Consider the following 25,781-nt stretch of genomic DNA (forward strand, 5'->3'; position numbering starts at 1 on the left):
CTATAATGTTAAACAGTACTAAGGTTGTTGAAAGGACATTCAGTATGAGAATATTGTGAATAAGAGTCCTGGAATACACACATTACAGTCTTTATGAGTCCAGCAGCAGTTCTTAGTTAAAAATCTACAGTATCCTGGTGAGATTATCCACAGAAGCAATGGTGAGGATTGGACATAACTGTTTTATTAAACTATGGAATTATTATGCATCATACTAATGATGCAGATGTTTTATGGTCCTCACTATTGCTGCTACATTATCTCCCCAGCTCCTGGAAACTAAAAAAAAAAAAAAAAGTTCTTCTATTGAGCAGTTCCTGTTTATAAATGTGTAGTGAAAGACATCCATCAAACAACACTGTTTTGGTCCGTATCACTCACTGAGCGCTCTGGTCCTCACCTGGTGATTGGGAACCTGTGCTGCTCTCTCTGCCCCCTGCGGCTCTCCTGATGCATTCTGGGATACAGCTTTACCAGGCCGAGGACTGCTGTCCTTACACAATCCCCCTGCCTCTGCAATGTCCACGCCACTGTCCTCACTCAGGGTCTGTCCACTGTCTGAGAGCTGGGATAGAGTAGCCCCTGACAACACACACACACACACACACATTAGCACACAGAGATAACACAATAGGTGTACCTGCAATGAAAGCTTACAAAACAGTTTGAAACACCTACGGCTTCAGAGAAATAAAAGTGCAGGCACACATTACACTCCCACACGTCAATGAATATAGACACAAATCCATAAACACACAAGCATCAGTGCACAAATGTAATCACACATATTTTATAAAGTAAATTTATCCTGTCTCCAAAGGCCAAAATAACTGCCCCTTCTTTTTAACCCATATGTTGTGCTCACTACTAAGCAATGAAGCACCTTATTTAATCAGGCCACGTCTTTAGATTTGTAGTAAAACAATTGTACTATATTACTGGAAAATGCATATCTTCATCTCAGTAATTAAATATGTAACAATATGGAGGCCAAAGTCGCCAAAGCCCAATCTATGCATCGATTTCGCCAAAGCATAATCAATTTGAAAAACAGTTTCAAATCTTTAAATGCAGAAAAAAATTAAATGTTCACAACATAACCTATAATAAAAGTTATTTGTCTAAAGTTTGATCAGAAGCTTTGTAATTCTCCTCTCACCTCGTGGTTGGATCCGCGTCTTCTCCTCTGCAGTCTCCTGCTCAGGGTTGAGTCTGTGGTGGCGAGCCATGCTGGGGCTCATTTCAGGTGCCGAAATCGTGACCTCGGGTTTTTCCGGGCTGCAAGGTGGCGGTGCAGGTATACGCAGCGAGGGTGAGAGGGATGGAGAGGAGCGAGCGGACCCGCTGGGGGTCGGAGTGGCAGCTCGCGAGCGGCTTGAAGATTCCGGATGGGGTGGCAACATGGCCGCCTGCTTGCTCATCAGAAACTGGACGAGGTCTTTGGCTGGCGGTGCAACTGAGGGTCTGGAGCGATGCAGAGAACATGGAGAGCAACGATGGAGGGAGCAGGGAGGAGGAGAGCGATGGGAGACACAGGGGGAGGAGCTGTGGTGGACAATGCATGGGGAAGTGTGAGCTGAGCAGGATGGGTGTGTGTGTGGGTTGGTGTGGTTAAGAGTATGACTTTCCTGGTGCATCCTGCAGGGGGCTGTAAAGAGCAGGTTGGTTTGGGACAGTTTAGACGTAGGGCGTTTGAGCTGGACCTTCGGACTTCCGTGTACAGGGGGAGGTGGTGGTCTGAAATTAGGTGGAGACTCGATACGAGATTGTACTTCATCCTGAAATGGTAGAAGAATGCACGATGTTCATATTCTTATTCCGTAAGAACCAATTAAATGAGATTTCCTGTAAAACAACATCGCAGACACACAGGGCCTGTCTCATGTAGCAGGATTTATTGGTTGATCAGCAAATTTTGAGCTTGCCATGCATTACCCTGGATTTCTGCCTTCTGAGTGTAGCTAACTGTTGCCATGGTAACATAGTACTGCACATGTAATCTGCTCAGGGGTTAAAATTCAGGATCACAGAAGGTAAAGTTGCTTGGCTTTCTCTGATTATTTTTTTGTATCAGAAATACAATCTTGTACCTTTACCACCTTCTGGGTGTGATATTGCAAATTCCACTCACAGTTGTTGCTCTCACTGTTTCTCAATCTTAAGTTTTCTTTTTTTATGCAGAATAAAATATATTCCTGGTGATGCCGAGAATCTCAGTGCACATACACCTATTCACCTACTCTTGCCATAAAAAGGCACATCTACAGAATTACATTTACAGAGTAATTATCAGTAATAAATTAATAGTTGCTTATCAAATGATTCTCAGGAGTGATTTGTGTTAAAAACTGCACTTCCATTCCAGCCACCAGTCCTGAGGCTATTTTACTTGACTGTTCAGGTATTACCACCTTTACCACTTAACTGATATGTACGTCATGTAGGAACATTACATAACATGTAGGAACATTATATATAACATATACATAACATTTGGATCATTACAGTTACACAATGGTGTACAAGAACATGTATAATCATCAGTAAAATCCTCTCAGGATGCATCTGAATGCAGACTTGCCAACTCTTTGTAGAGGAGTTATGCATAGTCATGCCAGGAACTGTTTATCCTTTCACAAATCATTGGTCTAAGGTAGAAACTGTACTGCGCAGACAGTCTCCTCTGAAAGGATTGGCAGGGCAATTCTTTGGTTTTTGCTGTACACTGAAGACATCTGGATTTGACCCAAATGTCTTTACTGTATAGCGAAAACAAATGAAATGAATCCCGTTACAGGAGAGCAAAGAGCACTTTAAATCATTTTCTAATTATCATTAACATTAAAATTATTTGTAAAGTGTTCAATTCAACACTTCATAGATCTAGTTGATACATTTTACTTCATTGTAAGCCTTTTTTGGATTAAAAAAGTGCCATTTTGCTGTATTTTTTGCCAAAAATTACAATGCATTATGTTAACTGTATACTTTTCGAATGTTAGCAATTCAGATATATGCTGATAGACTTTATTTCACATTAATTAACTAAAAACCATTCTCCATTTACCTTGACAGAAAGCGAAGCCACATCCTTCAAGGAAAATATTACTAATGCGAGACAGGGGAATGGGGGCGGAGCTTCAATGGGGTCAGTTAATATCGAGTTCAAAACATTTGCACAACTGTCACTTGTTCTAGATTCATATCGCCGATTGGCGATTCTGCTTTTTTTATTGGGGACAAAGGAAAACTTTTTTTGCATATTTTCAAATATTTTCTTTTTTTTCAACTTTGTAGCGTATACTGATGTTAAAATGCATGTTGCGTAAAGCTCAGCACGTCTGCTTCATGCATTAGGCAAGGAAAGAACAAAGAACCTGTTTATTACTTGAAATGTTTGTTGTAATGAAGTCATTGCCTTTAATGTACATGCTGTTGCTCTTTGCTGTCAACCAACTCATTTGCTGCGATCAGGCCTCGCTAACAATCACAAGGGGTTCTGGGTAAGAGATTGCTGCTGAGTCTGCTTTGATATAGGCTTCGGCACAGATTGCATTAAGGGTGCTCATGAGCATCCTTTTGAAGCGTAAAATGAGAAATGGGACACCCTACAGCCTCGCAGACCTCATAGACATGCGCAAAGAAGTACCATGAGGCTGCAAGTATGCCATTTGGTACAGGGCATATGTGAAGCCTGGTTTAATTGCCTGGTTTAAGATCACAGATGTGCCTTTGTTTACAGTGTCCTCTAAAACCTGGCTGGATTTTAGTAAAATCCCCAATTAAACTCTGCATTTGCTTCCACGTCACTCTCCCAAGTCCCACTTTTTACAGCTCCTGTTATGCATTTCAGATGTGTTATTATTCACAATCTGTTACAGCTCAACGCTGACCTGTCACATACGCTGACTCCTGACTGGTGCATTAAACGGACAATATAATTACAGGAGTACATGTTAGACCATAGGAAAACCACCCTGACATTTCAGAGGTTGATATTTCATTTCAAAATGTCACCACATTATGAAATTCCCTCACAATGTGCTGCTATCTGCTATCTGTAATATTGGTATGCTTAAAGTGTAGTTACAACTACACATTTACAACTACGAGTGCATAGCTGAAATAAATTATCCTGAAAGCAAGTAGAGGGAACTAATCTGCTTTTATTGTGTTATAAGTTTATTGTGAATATTTCACACATTTAGAGCTTTTTCCAAATTAGTTATGTGGTATAAGACACATGTCTTTAAACTGGAATTAGATAGAACCCTTTGGGGTACGTTAAGATGTTTTTTTAAATCCTGTGCTATTTTCTATTACATTCTAATAATGTCACAATTATAGTGTTTAAGGTGAGGCAGAAAAAGCAGGTACTAAACACCTAATGGTTGCCTCAGCTGGCTTTGTCATGCATGATGGCTTTCAGTGACAGCAAGGCTTCTCTCTCTCTCTCTCTCTCTCTCTCCCTCACACTGTACTCACCAAAGCTATTTCCGGTAGGGAGTTAAAAGCCCCCGCAGGTCCTGCCTCCACGCTTCCATCCATCCTGCACTCATTCTGGAAAAGCACAAATCATTTGCGTCATCCTACGAACAATTCAGCTGTACTGGCACAACATCAGTCTGAAATAATTCTAACCTAACTTACCTTTGTGACTCTTACATCACTGAAATCTGCAATATCAAAATGAGCTATCTAACAATATCACAATGTGTGCACTGTGTTGTGAGAGCATTCTGACCATTCACTGCTAGTTAACCCTTTTTCACCATGAAAAGCATCAGAAAATTATGTTTAACAATTCACAGTCTCAAAGACTCAAAATTCACAGACTCATCTTACACCATAGCCAATGATTAAATCTTTTTACGTAAAGAACATCATACCGTACTTTTTATCTATTTATAGTTACATTTATTCTTATGGAACTTCTGTGAAACAAGTTAGTTCCTATGTTCACTTACATGATAGTAGCTATAAACAGTAACTCACTCACCAGCCTTTCTTTTTCTTTCTCTTGATGTTAAGACAAAACGAACACACAGCTTGTTATATTACCAAGAAACATCAAACTCCTCCATGTGTTGAAAACCTAAAGAATCTCTTTTACAAAGCACTGACACTGGAGACTCCCTCCAAAAACACCTAATAGACTCATAGAAAACCTCACCATATCAATAACTGCACACTGTCAGAGCTGCTGGTATAGAAAATTAAACAACATCTTCTGACCAATCAGATGTGAGAAATTAATAGAGCTGTGATAGAAATCCAATTATTAAATCCCAATTATTTTGGTGAAATTAATGTAAGCTAAATTTTAACCACGGCATCACGGGTTTGTCTTAATATATGAACAGTCATCCCACAATTGCAGTTTAGCAGTGTAGCAGTATAATCACTATATACTAGTTTTGTCCACATTGTGCAGCCCTACAACTAACTACCCCCAAATCACCATAAAACACCCCATACCCTGTTGTTGCTGTTGTTAAAGAAACGTTTGCTGTCAAGCATAAAATGAGCCAGTGCAGCAAGTATAAGGAGTTGTTAGTCTAATTACATGATATTCATGTGGAAAGAATTTACAACCCAGAATAATGACCAACATCGACTCAGACAATTAGCCAGCAAGAGCATGTGACATGATTATCAAAAATTTTAAATAAAGCACACAGAACATCAATGGAGTCCCCCTTATGAATTTAATAAACCACCAGAAAATCATAGAAAATACTTGCTCAGGAAAGTTCAAATCCATTTGATTACAATGTGAAGAAGAAGAAAAAAAAAATACTTAATGGATTTTATATTTTCCTGTTTCCATTTCTTCTCCTCTTTAGAATAACTCATGTGTCCTAAAAATGTACAGTAAAAGCACCTGAATTTTACTTGCAGTGCATCATGGTGCTACAGCATCAAAAGCATGGCACCTTTGACATGTAAGAAACCAAACCAATCAGAGAAAAGGGCAAAACTATCTAGAGGATTTATCCACACAGTGACAGACAGATGGGCAGATACACACATAAACACACACACACACACACACACAAAACACACACACGGCAAATGGCAAAGCAAAACGAAATCAGTCAAATACTTGGCAGACACAGACAAGGTTCATCGGGCTAACACACACACACACACACATACACACACAGACTTGCCTTAGCATAGCCCATTGGTGAAGCAGTCATCTGGCAGGCAGTTGGGACATGACCCTCAGGATGAGAGCTGCAGATGGGCTTGGCGTGGTGCAGCAGGCCCAGGCCTCCATGTCTCACCCTCCAAGCCTCCATCTCATGGTGAACGACCTGGCCATCAAAACGCTCCAGATCCTGAGGCGCAATAAGAACACGCACCTCTGCCAGCAACGTAAGCTGGAGAGAACCCGGGAAAACACGGGTTACGCACATCGTAAACACAACACATAAAATCCTCAGTGCTAAATTTACATTTAAACTGCATTCAAATTCTGGAGGCAACTGCCTGTCTCATTAAGCAGAAATTTTATCCACAAAGGAAGACATCATTTTTTGTAGCACCAGTCTCATCCCATGTTATCTTTTAGCAGGCTGTGTGTCACATTAATTTCTTCCCTCTGAATTGCTAGTTCTTGCTAGTATCGGTGTACTTGATGGTTCCTGAATGAAGAACAGCAGTTTTCCTGGTATTGAACTCAACTTGACAAGGGTTGGTTGAATAATTTCTAGGCTAGTTAGCTAACTAAGCCTGGCAGACAGCATGTTATCCCCATGAGGTAGCTACAGAAAATTGTGTTAAATTAGCTTGCATTAGCAAGGTACTTTAACGAACAAAGTAATTTCTGGAAATTTCTAAATGGAAATATGAACAAAGTTTATAAACAATTTTTTGGAACTAGCAGGTTAGTGTAGGTGCTGAAACAACACAATCTTACAAATAATAAAACAACAAGACTTCTACCCCTAAAATGCGCAATGTACTCGTTCATCATTCTCGCTAGTCATAAACTCAGAGCTATTTCTGGCACCGTTTCTGTTTCTTGTTTCATGCAGCACTTTTGGCAATGCTCTCCTGGAATCCAGAACCCCCCATTTGTTATCTTCAGGCTTAACCTTGGCGTGTGTGTTGAAGAGCTCGAACAGGGCCATAGCAAGAGGCTCCACGCCGATGTGGCCACACTGGTACTCCTGGATGTAGTAGGTCATGGTCTGTCTCTCTGCCTCGGTCAGCAGCAGATAGGCCTGCTCCTCCAAAGAACTCCGAGCCCCCATAAGTCCTGGGGCCAGAGCCGGGGACGACAGGCCCTTACAACACACATAGAGAAGACATGTCAAATCAGGCTGAGGTTCTGTAGCTGAACTATCCCTGTAGGAATGGGCCAAAAATTGCACCATGACATCATGCAAACATAAGACATAAAACAAACAAGATTGTAACAGCTGCCAAAGGTGGTTCAACAAGTGTGCAGTGCAGGCTCAGAGGTCAAGGCTCTGGGCTACTGACTGGAAAATTCTGAGTTAAACTCCTGGCACTGCCACTGTTGGGCCTTTGAGGAAGACCCTTAAGCCTGACCCAACTTAACCCTAACCTCTGCTCAGTCCAATTCAATTAAAGTTGCTTTGGATCAAAACATCTATCAAATGAGTAAGTACTAAACAAGGGAAATGGGGGGTGAGCACTTGAAATTTCTACCAATCCCAGCTTGTGGCAATCATTTATGTGTAAACAAGGGCTGGAGGATGAATATTTTTTCAAGGCCCTGGATATAATTGGAATCCACCATTCAAAAGAAACTCATCATTTAAAAATCACGTGCTTTCGCTTCTTTATAACACCTAAGATCAAAAGCAAACAAGTCTCCAGGCAGCAGGTTTGCTGGAGACAGTGTGGACAGTTAGAAGCAGACCACGCACATATATTTTGGAGTTGTGAGAAAATCCAATCTTTTTGGGATGACGTGCAGGTAGTTATGTCCGAAGTACTTGGATATAGAATACCCAGAACTTCTTTATTTTTGCTTATGGGAAATATTAAAGACATAGTACCAAAAAGTGACCAATATTTATGTAAGATTCTTCTTGTGGCATGTAAAAAGACTATAACTAGGAATTGGCTCAAAGACATCACTTTGAATTGTAAACAATGGTTTGAGATTATTGAAGAAATCCTGGCGATGGAAGAACTTACATATATGTTAAAGATAAAAAAAAGTGCTTTCAGAATGGACTGGGAAAAGTGGTTGATATATAAAGAATGTAAAGACATCCTCAGCTAAGTAAACTGTAAATGTTATAGAAATGATAACCTCATCTGTTTGGCTTTGTTGTTATGTTTTGTGTGTGAATTTTTTTTTTTTTTCCTTTCTTTCTTTTCTTCTGCGTTGTTAATTTTGTATATTAATCTAAATAAAAATAAAAGTTAAAAAAAAAAAGCTTTCATGTCGGTATGGAGAGCGGTTGAGCAGGGAACACAAAACCTTTGTTGACTGCTGAAGAATTCTGGATTCTGATTGGACAGAAGGTGTTGATTAATCTTCTATAACAACAGCTCTAACAATGGGGGAAAAAAATGTGTCTAATTGTTGATATGTTGACATTTTCTTATGAGGAGATGTTCATTTAACATTTATGGAAGGAGTCTCCAGGGTCAGCGCTTTATAATAATCAGAGTTAAAGCTGTAACTACAAGTTAACAACAAGTTTTTTTTTGTCTTACTAACTTCATGACAGAGAAAAAGAGAAGCTGGAGAGGGAATGACTATGTATAGCTGCTATAACATAAATGATAACAGAAACTAGTTTTTCAGACATTCAACAACATTTAATGCAACTATAAATGTCTAAAAATGATGTCCTTATTTAATAATAAAAAGAAATTACTGTTGGCAGATTACAGGTAAAAGTGGAATAAAACACTTTGGGACATGCTGTTATTTGAAAATGATCAACTTTCTTTTATTGATTTGTTGCTTATTATGTTTTAATCCTTATATAACATGATTTCACTTTTTTAGATGCATGTGATACAGTTCAATAAGCCTCTCAGCAACTTTATTTTGTTACGTTGAGTCACTATAATGGTATTATGATTACTTGAAGTACATCTGATGAACCAGATGCTTTAGTGAAATGAAGTGTGTGTTCAGGTCAGTGTGTAGGCTTTAGTAAAACACAGCAAACAGATCCTGAATCAGGTGTATGGCCAGACTTCTGAGGTCTCTCCACTCAACCAGAGCTAATATTAAGTAGCACAAGCCCTGGGGAATGAAAGGGCTCTATGAGTCAGTCTGTAGCACTCATTCACTCGCTCACTTCCTCTGCTTCTGTGTGTCATTAACCCACTGTCTGCTGCCTCTGCACAGAAACGTGGGTCTTGTGCCTTCTCCTCTTTGACATTCTCCTTAATCAGAAGTACATTAGAACCAGCCGCAGGCTGAGACACACAGAGAGAGCGCTTCCTCATTCTCTGGCTCTGTATGGCTCCTAGTGTTGCTGTTATTAGACGAAGCAAGAGGGAGCAATTTAAACTATTTTTAGCAACAAAGCAGAGAAATAACTCGTACCTGGAACACATGTCATACATCAAATTACATCTAAAGAAGAAAGTACAACTAGAAAAGATTGGATTGAACGTTTTTTATAAATTAAACTTCAGTGTCCCCATAGTCTTGCCCTTCAGACTCTATTCCCCATAACACAAACGCTCTTCAGAGTAAAACGTCTTTTAATACTTTAACATTCCGTTTAATTCATTTTCTCCTAATTCAATTTGAGGAATCCTTCTTACAAATAGCACAGGCATGATGTAAAGGGTACAAAGAACTGACAGAGAAGGGTACCGCTTTTACTAAACTAACAAAAAAAATCCCTCCTCATTCAATTCCCCAGTGAAACAGCTCCCGAACCAGACGTCACCGCTCAGCTGGAATCAAGGCTAAGTATGGTCTAATAACCCATCTTCTGTCATATCACTGTGCAAAACATTCTGGTGGAATCCGGCAGCAGATGTGCACTGACCGCAGGCCCATCAAAGCCCTGTCTCATGGGGGTCGTTCTTCACAAACTATAAATGAATAAATGAATGCTGCTATGATAAATGCAAAGTACAATCCTGACACTCATCACACACGACAGGGGTAAAAATCTGTGAAATTTATACGCTGCTCAAGGGTAAAGTGCTGAGATAGAGACAGAGAAGAAGGGGATTTTTTTCAACCAAGAGGAGTTTTCACTACCTCCATTGCAAAATCAATACTTTATAAGCAATCCCTGAAGGCTGTGAGCCAAGGTACTGTTTAGGCTCCACTCTGGTTACTGGAAATAATAATAATAATAATAATAATAATAATAATAATAATATGCAACGCAATTTTCACACCATCATAACTGTGGAATTTTGCTTTAAAAAAACATTAGATAGTGCTATAATATAAAAGAAGCACTTAAATATAAAAATAGGTTGTAAATGTCATCGTATTGTTAATTAAAATGTAATGACTTTAAAAATGTAGTATTAAACTATATAGAAACACTAATGAGCTCATAATATTTTACTGCCTCTCAGTCCATATGTTAGCAGTAGCACTTCATATATTATATATTTATATATATTAAAGCAATTATATTATATTCATGAGGTAATAATATAGGCTGGGTTTTTTTAATTATTAAAATTATATGTTTCAAATTCATTTGTATTTGTTTATCACAGTAATGTTTTTTCTTTGATATTTAGCTGTTTATTTCATGAGTCTTATTTATTTTGCAACATATATCACTTATGATTTTATCTTCCCAATTAATAAAAAAAAATTCTAAAAATACATTGGCTTGCAAAAGTATTCACCCCCATTGACTTTTCCCACAGTTTTTTAGTGTTACAACATGGAATAGAAATGGGATTATACATAATGAATCTATACAAAATAGCTCATAATATTGAAGAGGGAAGAAAAATCTATATAGCTTGCAAAATTATTGACAAATAAAAAAACGGAAAAGTTGTGATTGCATAAGCATTCACTCCGTTGGCATGAAACACCTGCATATAGTCACGTAAGTATTCCCTGTGGGAGATGAGCAGCAGTTTCTGAAATACTCAAACCACACTAACAACCAGACCATAGTCAAGATGACATTTTCTCCACATTCTGATGTTTGATGTGAACATTAACTGAAGTTTTTTTCCTGCATCTGCATGATGCTGCCACATGATTGGCTGATTGGACAATTGCATGAATGATCAGGTGTACAGGTGTTCCTATTAAAGTGTCCAGTGAGTGTATATAGACACTTGTAAAGCTCAGAGGAGGGCAAACATCATTTAAGAGCCCTATAAAAAGGTTTTTGTTTAAGTCTAAAAACAGTTGGACTCTTTTTGCCTAGATGTTGATGGATTGTCAGGGATTTAAATGCTCAGCGATACCTTTGCTCTCTTGCCATTACTGGGTAGCAGGGGTCAATGACAGACTCTGCACACTCACTCCATCCTAATAAAAGAGCTCCATGGGCCCAGGTCCCAACGGGTTGGGGTGTGTGGGGGCCGTACAGAGAGCGGGGGCTGATTTACGGAGCTATACTCTCCAAGGTTACGCCAGCGCTAATGCAATCTGTGGCCTGGCAGCCAGAGAGAAAAAAAGACTAAAGACTTCCGATACCAGCAGTTTCACTCCACTTTTACCCCCTCTATTTCTCCACCAACCCCCTATAGCCCTCATTCGAGTCCCGCCTTTAGGGTCCAGAAAGCTGCTGACACATCAGCGTTCCAACACTGCAGTGGCCAAACTCCTGCAGCGGGGCTTTAACCCATGCAACAACACCACTACAACACTGCACTATATTCCGTGTAAAGGTTTCTATTTAATACAGTGCTGCTCGCTGGATGTGTTTTATAATGGATCACTGGATTTATATTACGCCTCATCCTATAATAGCAGTTAAATTAATCACCCCAAAGCTATTGAGAGTATAATTATAGAAAACATATAGCATGTCATGTCGTGTGAATGCACACGGTCTTTAAACTGAAGCTTAACTTGTGGAAAATTGCTTCAAACACATGATAAATTTGCAGAAAGATGCCACAATATTGCAGTAAATAGTGCTTATAGTCCAAGTATATAAGTAAATAGTTTTTATAGTACATGTACATAAGCAAACAGTGTTTAGAGTACAAGTGTTTATAGTATAAGTATATAAGTATATAGCATTTGTAATATAAGTATATAGTGTTTATAGTACAAGTATATAAGTGTATAGCGTTTATAGTATAAGTATATAGGCATATAGTGTTTATAGTATAAGTATATAAATATATAGCATTTATAGTATACATATATAGGCATGTAGTGTTTATAGTATAAGTATATAAATATATAGCATTTATAGTATACATATATAGGCATGTAGTGTTTATAGTATAAGTATATAAATATATAGTGCGTATAGTATAAGTATATAAATATATAGCATTTATAGTATACATATATAGGCATGTAGTGTTTATAGTATAAGTATATAAATATATAGTGCGTATAGTATAAGTATATACGTATACAGTGTTTAGGGTGTACTTAAGCCTGGTGTTGTTCCTCTTTCAGCTGTTCCTGTTAGGGGTAATCACAGTGGTTCATTGGTCCGCGTATTTGATTTGGCACAGTTTTTACGCCGGATGTCCTTCCTGACGCAACCCTCCCCAATTTTTATCCAGGTTTGGGACCGGCACTGAGAGCGCACTGTGCACACAACCCCAGTGGCTGGGAATGGCTCCCTGGCCGAGAATCAAACCCGGGCCGCAGCAGTGAGAGCATCAACGTGCCAAAAAATCAATACAACACAAAATATTTCAGTATTTTATCAATGACAGTCTCTTACAGCTTTCTTTCTTTCTTTCTCTTTCCTTCTTTATCCTTCATTCTTCCTCTTCATTTCCACCTTTCTTCTTTTCATTCCCTTCTTTCTCCCCTTGCATTTCCTCTTTTCTTCCTCTCCATTTCCTTTTTCCTTTCAATTAATTTCCTCCTTTTGTCCTTTCATTTCCCCCTTTCTTCCTCATTGTTTCCTCCTTTCTTCCTTTTCTTTTTCTATTTCCTCCATTGTTCCTTGTCATTTCCTCCTTTCCTCTTTTTCATGTCACCCTCTCTTTCTTGTCATTTCCTATTTCTTCCTGTTAATTTCCTTCTTTCTTCCTTTTCATATCTTCTTTTCCTCCTTTTCATTTCGTCCGTTTTATTTCCTCTTTTCTTCTTTTTCCTTTTCTTTTTTCTCCTGTCTTCCTTTTCATTTCATCCCTTCCTAATTTTCATTTCTTTCTTTCTTTCTTTCTTTCTTTCTTTCTAGTCTTTTCTTCCTGTTCATTTTCTTTTTTTTCTTTCCTTTTACCTTCCCTTCTTTCCAAACTTCACCCTGTTTAGTCTAGGCTAATTCACACCTGTTAGCTGAGACTGCACCACTGCATGGCAGCTGGTCTGGGAGTGTGAAAGCAAACGCAGGAAGTCGCTACATCTTTTCAGACTGCTAACACAGTGTCATAGACCTGACCAGTCACACTCTCTTGAACCTGGAGCCATGGAGAGCAGTGGCTTCATCTAAGTGGACTTGCAATCTCCTAACAGAAAGACAAAGCCTTGCCAAGCAAGACACCTGATTCCTGTGAGGGTGAGAATCAGGTGTATACGATTAGGGTTACAGTAAATCTCTGCATCTTAAATGCAAAATACAGAAACAAAGAATCGGTTAGCTGTACATTATTGCTGCAGACATTTAGGCAAACCTTTTCATTCCATATTAATGAATATGATTCAGGATTTTTTTCAGAAGATGCAAAAGAAGGACAGTGAAGAAAACAAGAAAGAAAAGGGAAACGGGGTAAAGGAAGTGAGAAAGTCTGCTCTGAAATTGTTTCCAGCTGTCGAGTGATATTGCCTTGTACAACCTTCACTCTTACACTTCACTAACTACGCATTCATTACTGAGAAATTAGTTTCTGTCAATTACACCAACACAGCCCATTAAAATAAATGGCAATAAATGGAAATCTCTGAACATGAACAACATTCATCTTTTTCTCTTCTTTTTCTTCTTGTTTCTCAAGTTTTTTTTTCCTCTTAGTATCATTCATTCATGGAGCTTATCCTGGGTATATTGGGTATATGACATCAGTCCATCACAGCCAGATTACAGTTGATGTGTGTAAATCAGCTCAGATCACTTTTTTAATATGGTACAAATAAGTGGCGTGTGTGTGTGTGGGTGTGTGTGTGTGTCCCTACAGTGACATATTTCAGATTTGTGCCTTACCTTTCCTGAGCTCCCAGCACCAGCATCTCCTGACACACTGCGGGGAAGAGAAACAGCTGTCAGTGTATTGCCATGCGGCAGTGATTGATATCTTGACACCAATTAATGTCTTACGGAGGTAAAACACAATGTTGCACTCATAAAGCAGTTGTTATGTGTCTAGACAAGAGTCCGCAGGCTGCCTTGGGTGTTACAGCCTATAAGTGTAACGAAGCGTGGCACTCAAGCCACCTTGGATATCTAGAGGAGCACTTTGGAAACGAGCACCTCCCGGGGTTCTCAATCAACCCGGCTCCATTAGAAAACAAGGAGAGGGAGAGAGGACAAGAGTTCAGAGTGCCGTCAGCTAACGATCTATAGCCGTGCCCCACACACACGCACACACACACACACACACACGCGCGCACAAATGTGCATATGACGCATGTGCGTTTTTGTCTGCAGTGAGTCATTCAACAATATGGCGTTTAAAACGAACTCAAAATGCAGCCGACAGCTATTCTGAGGTGCTTCTTTTTCAGAAAAGTACAAAGAACAACAGCAGGCGCTGACCCAGATTTTATTCAGGACATCATGGCTTTAACTGAATGTCGGGAAAATTTGGGAATATATTTAAGCTTTATCAAAACATGGTAAAATCATTCTGTGATCTCCATATAAATGTTCAAACTGGGCCTCAAATTCAGAAATCTGATGAGTGACCGAAAGCAGAGGCAACTCTATTGTTATCCAAAGGCAACATTCAAAACATATTCAGAAGCATTGAGCACACAGGAATGGGAAATTTACGGACAGGAGAGACTGGAGTGTGTTCTGCATATGAGCATGTGCAAGTCTGAAAATTGTATTTACATTTATTTCTTTATTTGGCACATGTCTTTTATTTAGTTAATGATGTTTTAGCAGTTAAGTAGTTGATGCTCTGGAACACTTAAATGTAAAGTGAGACAGACTGAAACTCAGTACTAATGACAAGTGATACTATGTTAATCAGTATATAATAATGATCTGGAACAGTATTACACATGGTAATTCATTACTAATTACTGAAACGTTAGTGTTTTGTTATTTAAAAGTAAATTATTCAGAAAGTAATAGAGAATATTGGTTACTCATTGCTACATTTTAGACACTGAGGTACTGGAATAGGGTGAGGTATATTAGCTAGTACATACTCAGGTGCAAGATAAGGCATCGCTATTGGGAATTAAGGTAAGTGTGATCAGTAATTAATTAGTAGTAATTATAAAAGAGGCATGGTTAGGTAGCCATTCTGCAGGAGAAATCTAAGACTCGGTAATTACTGTAAAGTTAATAATGAATTCCTACTAACATACAGAGTAATTAACTACTAGTTCTTAGTAGTTAATAGGAATAAGAAAAGTGTTAATGAAGAAATACTCATTCATTCCTGCTTAGTTCTTGCATAGTTACCTATGGGTTGTTGAACAGTGTTGTAAAGTTTTTGCTCTTCTACTGTATCTGCAGGATGTGTGAGATTACCATTGACAACAGTCATGACATTTATCTGTACTAAGAATAGAACAGAAAAAATTGTTTACTTGATGCACACTTGTAATAGAAGTCACGGGGATGCTAATGAATTCTGCCATTAAACGTTTTTAAAATATACCTGCAAATGTAAAATTATAAAAATAAAGGTGTCGAGGTCATACAGAAATGTATTTTCTGATAATCTACATTTTTCATCCAGTAATTCTTTGCATCAGGAGTAAAGTGAGACACTATAGCATTTAACTTAAGGTGCACTGACTATGTTGGTAACTAATAATTACAAAATTCTCCAAAAAATAGTGCTTTCAACAGGATAACAGGATAAATTATGCCTTTGATTGTGTTAAAATTGCTGTCTGTTGTAATTACGCATACACTACAGATGTGGTTAAAAAATACACAGGAGTATCATGTATATTGTAACTACCACCATCCCATGTTATTGTGCCCGAGTGTTCCTCTATAGAACTGGAAAAAGATGCAAGGAAATCAGTGAGGGGCGAAAAAGAGCTAAGAGGTAATTGGTGAGAAAAGCAGAAGGAGATCCTGAACAGCTCACCTTAGGGCAGCGCTGGCCGAGCTCTCTGCGATTTGTGGGCTGGAGATCCACTTGGTCTCGTCCACTACGGTGCGGGCATGAGGAAGACGCCCTACGTCCTTTATGGTCATCAGCATGTGGTGTGAGCTCTTGAGGATCTGCACAGCCTCATCGTGGGCAATGCTGAAGAAACTGTGCCCATTCACCTCCATGATCTGATCTCCAACCTGCAGCCCAGGAGCGAGAAGACATGGAGTGAATTTCATGAAATAGCTAAAGTTGGGAAGAAGGACTATGCCTGTACCTTTACCTTCCTCCTAGTTGACTTCTTATACATTCTATCTCTCTCTTTTAGACCAGCTGCTAATGACTCCTGACTTCTAGCCATCAGTTTGATTTGCTCACCAAATGATCCAGATGACCCATTCCAGATTGTTTACTTATGGTGGAATAAGTAAGGAATTAAACACAGTAGGATATGCTGGATCTTTCTTTATTAACGAATGACATGTTGCACTTTTTATCTGTTTATAGTTACATTTACTTACATTGCAGGAGCTCTAAACAACAGCCTCCCTTTTATCTCTTTCTTAAAGTTAATAAGACAAAAAGCAGCTTCTGCAGTCTTCTGTCCTGAAGACTTTCCTGTGTATGAAAACTTAAAGTTACAGATTTACCTCTGACTGTTACAAAGTGCTGACGCTGGAGACTCCTTCCACACACAAAATCTCCTTACACAAAATCTTAATTAATAATTACACACATTTTTATCCATTCCTGTAGAGCGAGCAACATACAAATCCCTGTGAATGAGTTTTTATTATAGAAACAATTACATATTAGAAAGAGAGCATTAATAAATACCTTTCAGTGGGAACTACTGTCTGAATTGCTGTAATAGAAAATTAATCAACACCTTCCAACCAATCAGAATCAAGAATACAACAGATGTGTGGTATAGTCATAAAATAATTTTTCCTACATAAAACCTAATGTATCTATCTCACTTATTTAAAAAAAAAACATATATTTTTGCTATCATACCCAGATAAACCTTTATCAACAGAACATGGGTGTTAAAGAGAAAAGGCACTGACATCCTTTGATTAAGAAATGCACACATCTTTTACTATTGCTTTGGGTATATTTGTCCAGTCACAGAGCTTTTTCAGTTTGCGATGTGTGTGTCAACTGATAAGATTTACATTAATGCAGGCTGACCTTTAACCATGGCACATCACAGGTTCCCAAGTTTGCTTTTTTTAATCAATTGCATGGCGTGCTGTGATTGCAGTGTGTAGCGATAAAAAACACACGCTGCTTTTGTCTATATCATGGAGCACTGCTTTATAATGGATCAGCTAAACACATTCACGCAACCATTTCACGCAATCAATGAACCTCTAATCTAATGCAGAATCGAGAAAATGGGGTTCAAGTGGGAAAGTTATCGATTGAATAAACAGTGAGAGAATGTCACTCTAACTGCAATGCAGCTTCTATAAGACCTATAAGGAGGGTAATAATCCAGTATCAGAGAGCACCTTGTGTAGCAGTAATCAGCTCTCAGTGTTAACAGTGCTCAGTCTCTCGGCTTTGCGTTTGACCTCATGAGGACACGGAGACAGCTTTAGGGAGCTGACGCTGCCTTCTCACAAGATTATCCAATCACAAGCCACAGACAAAAGCGCCCGATCTCAGGCTTAATGAAATGCAAGCTGCTAAAACAGCACAACGCTGGAGATGTTCTAACAGGTCAATAGGGAAATCAATGTAAAGAGAAGCATTCGTGAAAACCTCTCGCAGGCAGAGGACAAAACTCGATGGTCCAGATGGCGTCTATTTCATAGATGTTGAACAAATTCAATAGTTCAGACATTTCCAATTAAAGATTCACTCGGCCAACTTCCTCAGCTAAGTAAGAGATAACGCAAAGTGTCCTTATAGAAGTGAAGGCTTATACCATGGTCATACATTTGTATATGCTGTGCTTATTTTAACTGAATGAAATGATCTAACAAAGACAAGGATATATCTAGCATTTCCACTATGGCCTATAAATCATTCCTTTCTGTGTCATTAATATTAATAACTCAATTGTAACATCAGTGTTAAGAAATTTTCATGGATGATGGAACTTTACATATTTGGCTTAATTTCTTTACTGAAAGTAAAATATTTTTAATAAAAATGATATTTGACATACGACATATGACATATTTAGATTTACGGGTGGGTGACATCACAATATGATATCAAAATCACAATATATTGAATTTAAGGATAAAAATAGAAGATGAAAAAAAAATGAGGATAAAAAGAGAAAATGAAATTGGTGCTACTCTCTATTGTCTGCTGTTGTCGCTGCACTGCAATTTCACTCCAAAGTGTTGCGTGAATGTTTGAAGTTCGCTGGAGTAGAACAGAACCAATAGCCACTCAGGCCTGTAACTGTAAAAGTGCTGTTAAAGTAGCTTTTTTATGAGCTTTCCGTGCTCTGACAGAGCAAACAAACGAATGTTAGAGGTGGGGAAAGATGTTACAAACATGGCAAATTAACACTGCATCACAAACGCAGCATAACACAATGAGAAAAGTGTGAAAGGTGACTGTTCTTTGGAAATATCAAAAACTGAAAGTTAGTAAGTATATACCAGGGGTCTTTAATCTTATCCACAAAGAGCCAGTATGGTTGCTGATCCAACCAATCAGGAGCTACACCTGATTCCATATGAGTCCACTTTGGTCCTACTTCTTCTCCAAGCACTTAAATGAGCACTATTTTTTAAATCCTTGAATTGTACTGTTTTTATTGCTGTACTATCTCATCTCTCTCTCTCTCTAAAAGGGATTTAGCTTGATAGTATTCTTAGATCCTGACCTATTTGTACTAACATGAGGTTATGTTTCTGATAGTGACTCCAAAGCACTTCTGTAAGTCGCTCCAGAAAATGTGTTCATGCGGTTCAAATGGCATTTTTTTCTTTGTTGAGTTTGAAAATCAATAGTGACATCCTCGAGGGAGGATGTTTTTGTTATTTCTGACAGCGAGTCGTCCCTGTCAGCACCAGGACAGAGAGAGGAGACTTTTTGTCACTGCAGGCTGACCTGGATAACCTGGATATTTCTTTCCATCAGGATTCTAGCATTAATCATAATTAATTATGTAGACAACTGTGCAGTTTACAGGTCTAGCCCAAACAGTTATTTATGCTTGTTCCAACATTGTTACATAATATAAGGACCTTTGGCCTGGATCTACTTCATAGTGTCACAATATGAGAAATTAACATGCACCTGCCAGTCAATTAGAAACAAGTCTTTTCTGTTCCTGTGCTATAAATAAGGAATAAAACACTTTGGGTTGTGCTGTAATAGGAAAATAATCAACCACAAGGTCGGCTGCTGACCAAACACAAGCCCCAGAATACATTTTTTCAACTTTTTTTTCAATATTTTAATTTATTAGAGAGAAAAACATCATTTTTTAAAATCTTTTTATATTTACATTTGATGTAATGTAATGTCCGCAAAAGCTAGTTCCTGTTATCAGTTATGTTACAGCAGCTATAAACAGTTGTTCTTTCACCAGTCTTTCGTTTTTTTTCCTCTCTCATTAAGAAAAATGCCACTTGTCCTGCTACTGAAAAAAAACAAAACAAAACAAAACAAAAAAAATAATGATCATATGCCCTGGAGACTGAGATGAACAGCTTTACTTTTAAGTGTTGACACTGGAGACTCCTTCCATAAATGTTACATAAACGTTATCTTACAGAAATCTTTCCCAGAGCAAATTGCTTTTTTGCAAATTAAAACAGTTACTGTATACTATATGTTAAATAACAACACTTTTTTCGAACCAGTAGAATTTTACACCAACAGCGTTGACGTGGATGCCTTTGCCATGAACAAGTCCTTTTGTTACAAATTTGTATGCCTCAAACACCCTTACAATATAGTTCAAACAGGAAGGAAGCTATTGAAGAAAAATTATTTCAGACATTTGACCTTGCTGTGACCTTGACCCTATCTGGATCAGTTCCAAAATCTAATCACTCGTTCTTGAGATATCACGCTAAGTATTAAAATGAGTGCATTAATATATCCCAGTGTTCTGCCTTGTCAGAACTGCTGACCAATCAGAATTGAGAATTCTACAGCGGTTTGAAGTGAGATCACGTTCTGAGTTGGATCCAGATCCAAACATTGTACATGAATACATATTTTCTGACTTCTCTCACTTTTCTGATCTGTCTTTGGCCTAGAATTTTATGAAAGCCCAGGATGGATGGCACACACATTTACCAAAGGTCAATATTACTTTCATATTGAGTCTGTCAAATAATTGCCAGGTGTCAAACGGGCTTTCAAATGGATTCAGGAAGAGAGCAGAAGGAACAGGGAATTATCAAAGAGAGGACAAAGCAGCTATCATTTTTACACTGGGGTGGTGACTGACTTGCTTTTATTTTCCTCTTTGTTCTGCCCTGTGCAGAAAGACCGGGAGGGAGATTAGTTATCGATGTATGCATGTTTTTTCCTCCTCTTTTGTGCTAATGCAGTGGAATCAGTAGGAAGCTATAATTTGTTGGTGTACAGTACAGAAGAATGAAGAAAAAAAAAAAAAGACAGAGCACCTGATTTAATGCTACCAATGATCATCGTTGGCTTAAAGAGGACAAGCTTCTTTCATCTTTTATTAAACCTCTGCATCTTTTTATATTTATATTATATTTCATATGTATACTCCCACCATCTATATACATGCACATCCCTTTGCCTCTTACTGGTCGACTGCTCTTAGCCTAATCTCTGTGCCATTTCCACTACTCACTTCTGCGTCTCTAAATCCCTTTTTGCTTTCAAAAGTGGAGCATCTGCTTATGACCAACCCTCAAGGACTCTCTCTCTTCTCTACAATAGCACTAACCTGATTCAAGGCAAGCCTCAGCTATCTTGAGGAGAAGCACAGCAGATAGCCACTACTCTATTTTTCCCTTTCAGTGCTCTCCAGCTGGTCATAAAACACACAGGAAAGCAAACTGTACTATTAGACCACACTAGGTCCTCCGCCTCACCTGCAGCCTTACATCCATCTCGAGATCGGCCCAGACGACGGCGGCCGCGTCTGACTGATAAACATGTCTACCGAGACTCGGCTGCAGTCATATCCAGCCGGGTTGTGATGGGGCCAGACGTTAATTAGACCCAGCATAGGGCCTTGCAGATGGGACAAACACTGGGAGCATCAGTCAAGATAAACTTCTCTGAGGTTCACAGAGAAAGATGGAGAAAGAGCTGTCAGAAGGGGCTGATGGGAGTCTGTTACTTTCCTCTGGACACGTCGCACTCTCAGGTCAATTCATTTAACCTGACTTTCTCCATCAGATTGTCTGACCCTTATTGTGACGTAACATTTTCATTTTAGTTAAATTTAAAGTTTTATTCAACACTAGGACTCATGTTTAAATCAACAAACTGCAGCTAAACAAATTTAAACTTTAACTCGATGCTGCTGCACAAAGCAAAAACCATCCTTCGGATTTAAATGTGATGCAGACTGCCTTCACAAACTCTTCATTCAACCGTCAAACATAACTACATATTTTTGAAAAAGTATATATTTTTTAGAAACTACTCTTTCTGACCTGTAATTTCAAGCTTGTAACCAAACAGTCTGGTACATCTGCTGCATTTGTTCTCTCAAGAAAATATGCATACTGCACAAATCTGTTTTTTTAGAAGGTTTTGAATAATTTTTTATAACAGCAGCTCTGACAGGAGTGTGGGCTGTAACTCAAATCACAGTTTTATATTAATTCACTTGTTCTAATATGTTAAGAAGTCATTCACTTGTGCAGCAGACTTTCCACATAATCTAAATCTCATCATAAACATATTTAAAAAAAACGTTATTTAACAAAAAATGCACCTTCCAGTTTGTCATTTGAGTTTGTTTTTTTTTTGTCTTGTCAAGAGTAAGAAAAAGAGAGTGTTTGGTGAAGGTAAGATTGTTTACAGCTGCTATAACGTAAGTGATACGTAACTTGTTTCAAGGACGTTCCACAACATTAATTGTAACTATACACAGATAGAAATGTGATGTCCTTTAATTAATAGAAAATGGCTGGCAAATTGCTGTGTTATAAGAGGAATAAAACTTTTCAGGACATATTGTTATAGGAAAATAATCAATGGAGTGGTAACTATGACTCGGGCCGCATCACACCACCCAGTCATTGAAGTCATTTCATTCAGCATGAAATGTAAAGTTTCCTTCTTCAAAAAATGTACACTACACACCATACTAGCACAAACTGTATGATATTGGTACAAACACAGCATAAACTAACCAAGATATTTATATTTTCCCCCCATATGTGGTGAGAACCATAAAGGTTCCAGATTGTCATTACATTTTCGTCAATCAAGAATCATTAAAATTAAAATATAAATGGTGCTATTTACAAGCCTCACTGATAAAATGGTGAAACAGTGCTCATATGTTCACTTTCAGTAAACCTCGGTGCAAATGCACCATGAAGCAATCTGCACCCTGAGCCGAGCATCGATAACACAGTTGCCTGAATGGCTTCTATATATAAGGAGCGAAAAATGACTACAGCTCATAAAAGCTAAATTACAGAGCAAAATCAAAGGCTTTACCCTTTAATTACTTAATTAAAGATTAATGAACAATAAAAGCTACAGTACTGTGCAAAAGTCTTAGGCATCCTATTTCTTTAGTGCAAATCTTGTTATAGGTGTTCATTTTATGACATCTATACAAAACATTTTATTTTTCTAAACATTACATTGTTACAGAAAAATGATTGTACAGTATGTCAGTAAAGAAAGCAACATATTACATAACGGACCACTTTTCAGACCAAAAAAACATAATGAAGGCTGCTGGGTTTTGCATGCAAAAAAAAAGAAAAGAAGCAAGTTCAACAATCAGAGTCTCCAGAAGAACTGTGGCAGATTCTCCCAGATAAAATAAAACCTAGCCACTAATTTCCTTTTAAAACTGTACCTGAGATTACTATTTTTCTTTAAAAAAACAGAGCTGTTGCACCAAATATTGACTTCGTTTAGTTTATTACTGTGTATTCTCATTATATTAGTTTTTTAAATGTGGAAACGTTTAATTTCATTATATTTGAAGGCATTTTTGCTTTACAGAACGTCTTCACGTGTCTAAGACTTTTGCACCGTACTATGAATCTATTGTCCTCAGTTCTGCCAAATGTTCCTGCATATCAGAAGTAATATAACTGCATAATCGAGCTGCGGTTCAGAAGAAATTCATCTGTGGGAAAACAAACCTGTGATTATGACACGCTTCTCCAAACAATCCCAGAGTTTTTCTGATGGTACAGACTTGTGTGTTCAGACCACGTTCAACAAAGTCTCACTGAGTGACGATGTGTATTCTAGCAGTGCAGACACATTGATGAAATGCTGGTTATCGACCCGGGAGGTTCACATTCCCACTGGGAGGGCAAAGCTAATCAGACACCTGTCTCAATTCCCACACAAATAGAGTAACACAGAGAGAAACACCTCCACACAGTCAGGTAGATCGTTATTACTACCACTTTGCTTTATGGCACAACGTCACCGAGTCCAACACCTTACTAAAAGCATTACTCACGGCAGTCCAAGAGGGAGAGATTTACACCGTCTTAAGGGAGCAGTTTATAGTTCTGAGCTCACTGCAGGCTGCAAGGCGAGTCACAGTTGTAACTAAAACATTGAGCTTTTTCCCAATACTCTTCTCAGCACCTCCTCGACTTGTCAATCTTACATCCTTTAGCCCCTAAATTGAAACGCGATAAAAGTCCACCCCTGAGCAAATTCAAAATCTAAAGAAAGGGCATAACGTTTTTTTGAATTTGCTCAGACAAATCAAGGAGCTTGATGTAAACTTTAAAAAGTCAATTGTCCATTTCATCTGGAACAATCTGCAAGACCACCACAGTTTTTCTTACACACAAGTACTTTTGATTTTATCAGATTATCTCACAAAATAAAAATAATCAACAATGGCTTGGTTTGACGCGGCACATGTGAAGAGGAGTTGCTGTTACCATCCCAAAGTTGATCATTTTCCAATAACAATATGTCCCAAAGTGTTTCATTCCTTTACACTACAGCAAATATTTTTTATCCATCTATAATTACTTTTAATGTGGAATGCCCACAAAACAAGTTAGTACCGGTTATCACTTATGTAATAGCAGCTATGAACAGTTGTTCCCTCACTGGTATGACAAAATATGCAGCTTGTGACAATGTCCTCTGCCTTACCTCTGACTGCTGCAAAGCGCTGACACTGGAGACTCCTTCCAAAAATGCTTAATAAACATCACTTCACCTTATCAATGATTACACACTTTAAAAAAAAAAAATCTGTTTACTTGGTGCATACACCTGTGCCCAGCTAACTCAGTTGGAAGAGCATGGGACTCTTGATCTCAAGATTGTGGGTTTGTGCCCCATGCTGGGTGCCAACCCTAGCCACTGGGGGCGCACAGGCTAATGCACTCTCAGTGCCGGTCCCAAGCCTGGATAAATGGGGAGGGTAGCATCAGGAAGAGCATCTGGCATTAAACCTGTTCCCAATCAAAATGCAGACAATGGAAGGTGATCCGCTGTGAAGACCCCTAACAGGAGCAGCCGAAAGAAAAAGAACAACAACTTGGAGCGTTCACCATGTAAGTCCCTGTGAATGACTTTTTTCTCTAATAACATGGCCATCCTTTGGCTTTATAACTGCCTCCAACCTCTTGATCCTCTCAGTCCTAACCCCGATTGCTCTGGTCTCTGTTGTAAGTAGAATTCTTGTTATATATCCACCCACCCCCTACAATTTTTCTCCTCAATTATGTTCACCTGCCGATTTACCCTTTTTTTTCTTCTTAACTACTGCTCATGCTGCATCACAGGGCAGCGTAACACTCAGAGGAAAGCGCTATCTGCCTCACAGAGCTCACAGACACCCACTATTGGCTAGTGTCACTGTGACTGACAGGGGAGAGAGAGTATAACATCCCTCCCACCCAGACAGCATGGCCAAATTTCTCCCTTGGCTATGGGTGGCTGTGGCATCGCTGGGATTCAATATGGCTAGCACTTTTCAGTCACGCCACTCTAGAGCTGGAATTCTACTTTTTGTAGATAAACTGTGAAGTAGAGCTACATTTTAATCTAATCCAGCAAATCCAATCTGGCCAATCATGTAGACTGATTATTTACATTAGGGTTGTTGCATTGGGGTTGGAAGTGAATTCTGTAGGATGACTGGTTATCACTAGCCCAGGATAACAGTATTAAAAGTACAAACTGCAGCTTTAAGAGAGCGTGCAGTTTGTAGGACAGGCATATAATGAATGGCCTAAGGAACTTCAGTATGCAAATAAAGTAAAGTGGAT

At 38.6% G+C, this 25,781-nt stretch overlaps 1 protein-coding gene across 1 annotated transcript in view; it reads right to left on the reverse strand.

Annotated features, from left to right (window-relative positions):
* Positions 1 to 25,781, reverse strand: part of whrnb (whirlin b) — a 72,026-nt gene that overhangs the window by 12,370 nt on the left and 33,875 nt on the right. The window contains exons 4-10 of the mRNA XM_053229186.1: positions 16,363 to 16,568; positions 14,289 to 14,325; positions 7,104 to 7,295; positions 6,174 to 6,386; positions 4,486 to 4,560; positions 1,160 to 1,778; positions 401 to 582 (exon numbers count right to left, since the gene is read on the reverse strand). Coding sequence (XP_053085161.1) covers positions 401 to 582; positions 1,160 to 1,778; positions 4,486 to 4,560; positions 6,174 to 6,386; positions 7,104 to 7,295; positions 14,289 to 14,325; positions 16,363 to 16,568 — 1,524 coding nt within the window. The remainder of the gene's footprint in view (positions 1 to 400; positions 583 to 1,159; positions 1,779 to 4,485; positions 4,561 to 6,173; positions 6,387 to 7,103; positions 7,296 to 14,288; positions 14,326 to 16,362; positions 16,569 to 25,781) is intronic.

This window comes from Pangasianodon hypophthalmus, chromosome 24 (assembly GCF_027358585.1).
Source record: "Pangasianodon hypophthalmus isolate fPanHyp1 chromosome 24, fPanHyp1.pri, whole genome shotgun sequence".
NCBI lineage: Eukaryota > Metazoa > Chordata > Actinopteri > Siluriformes > Pangasiidae > Pangasianodon > Pangasianodon hypophthalmus.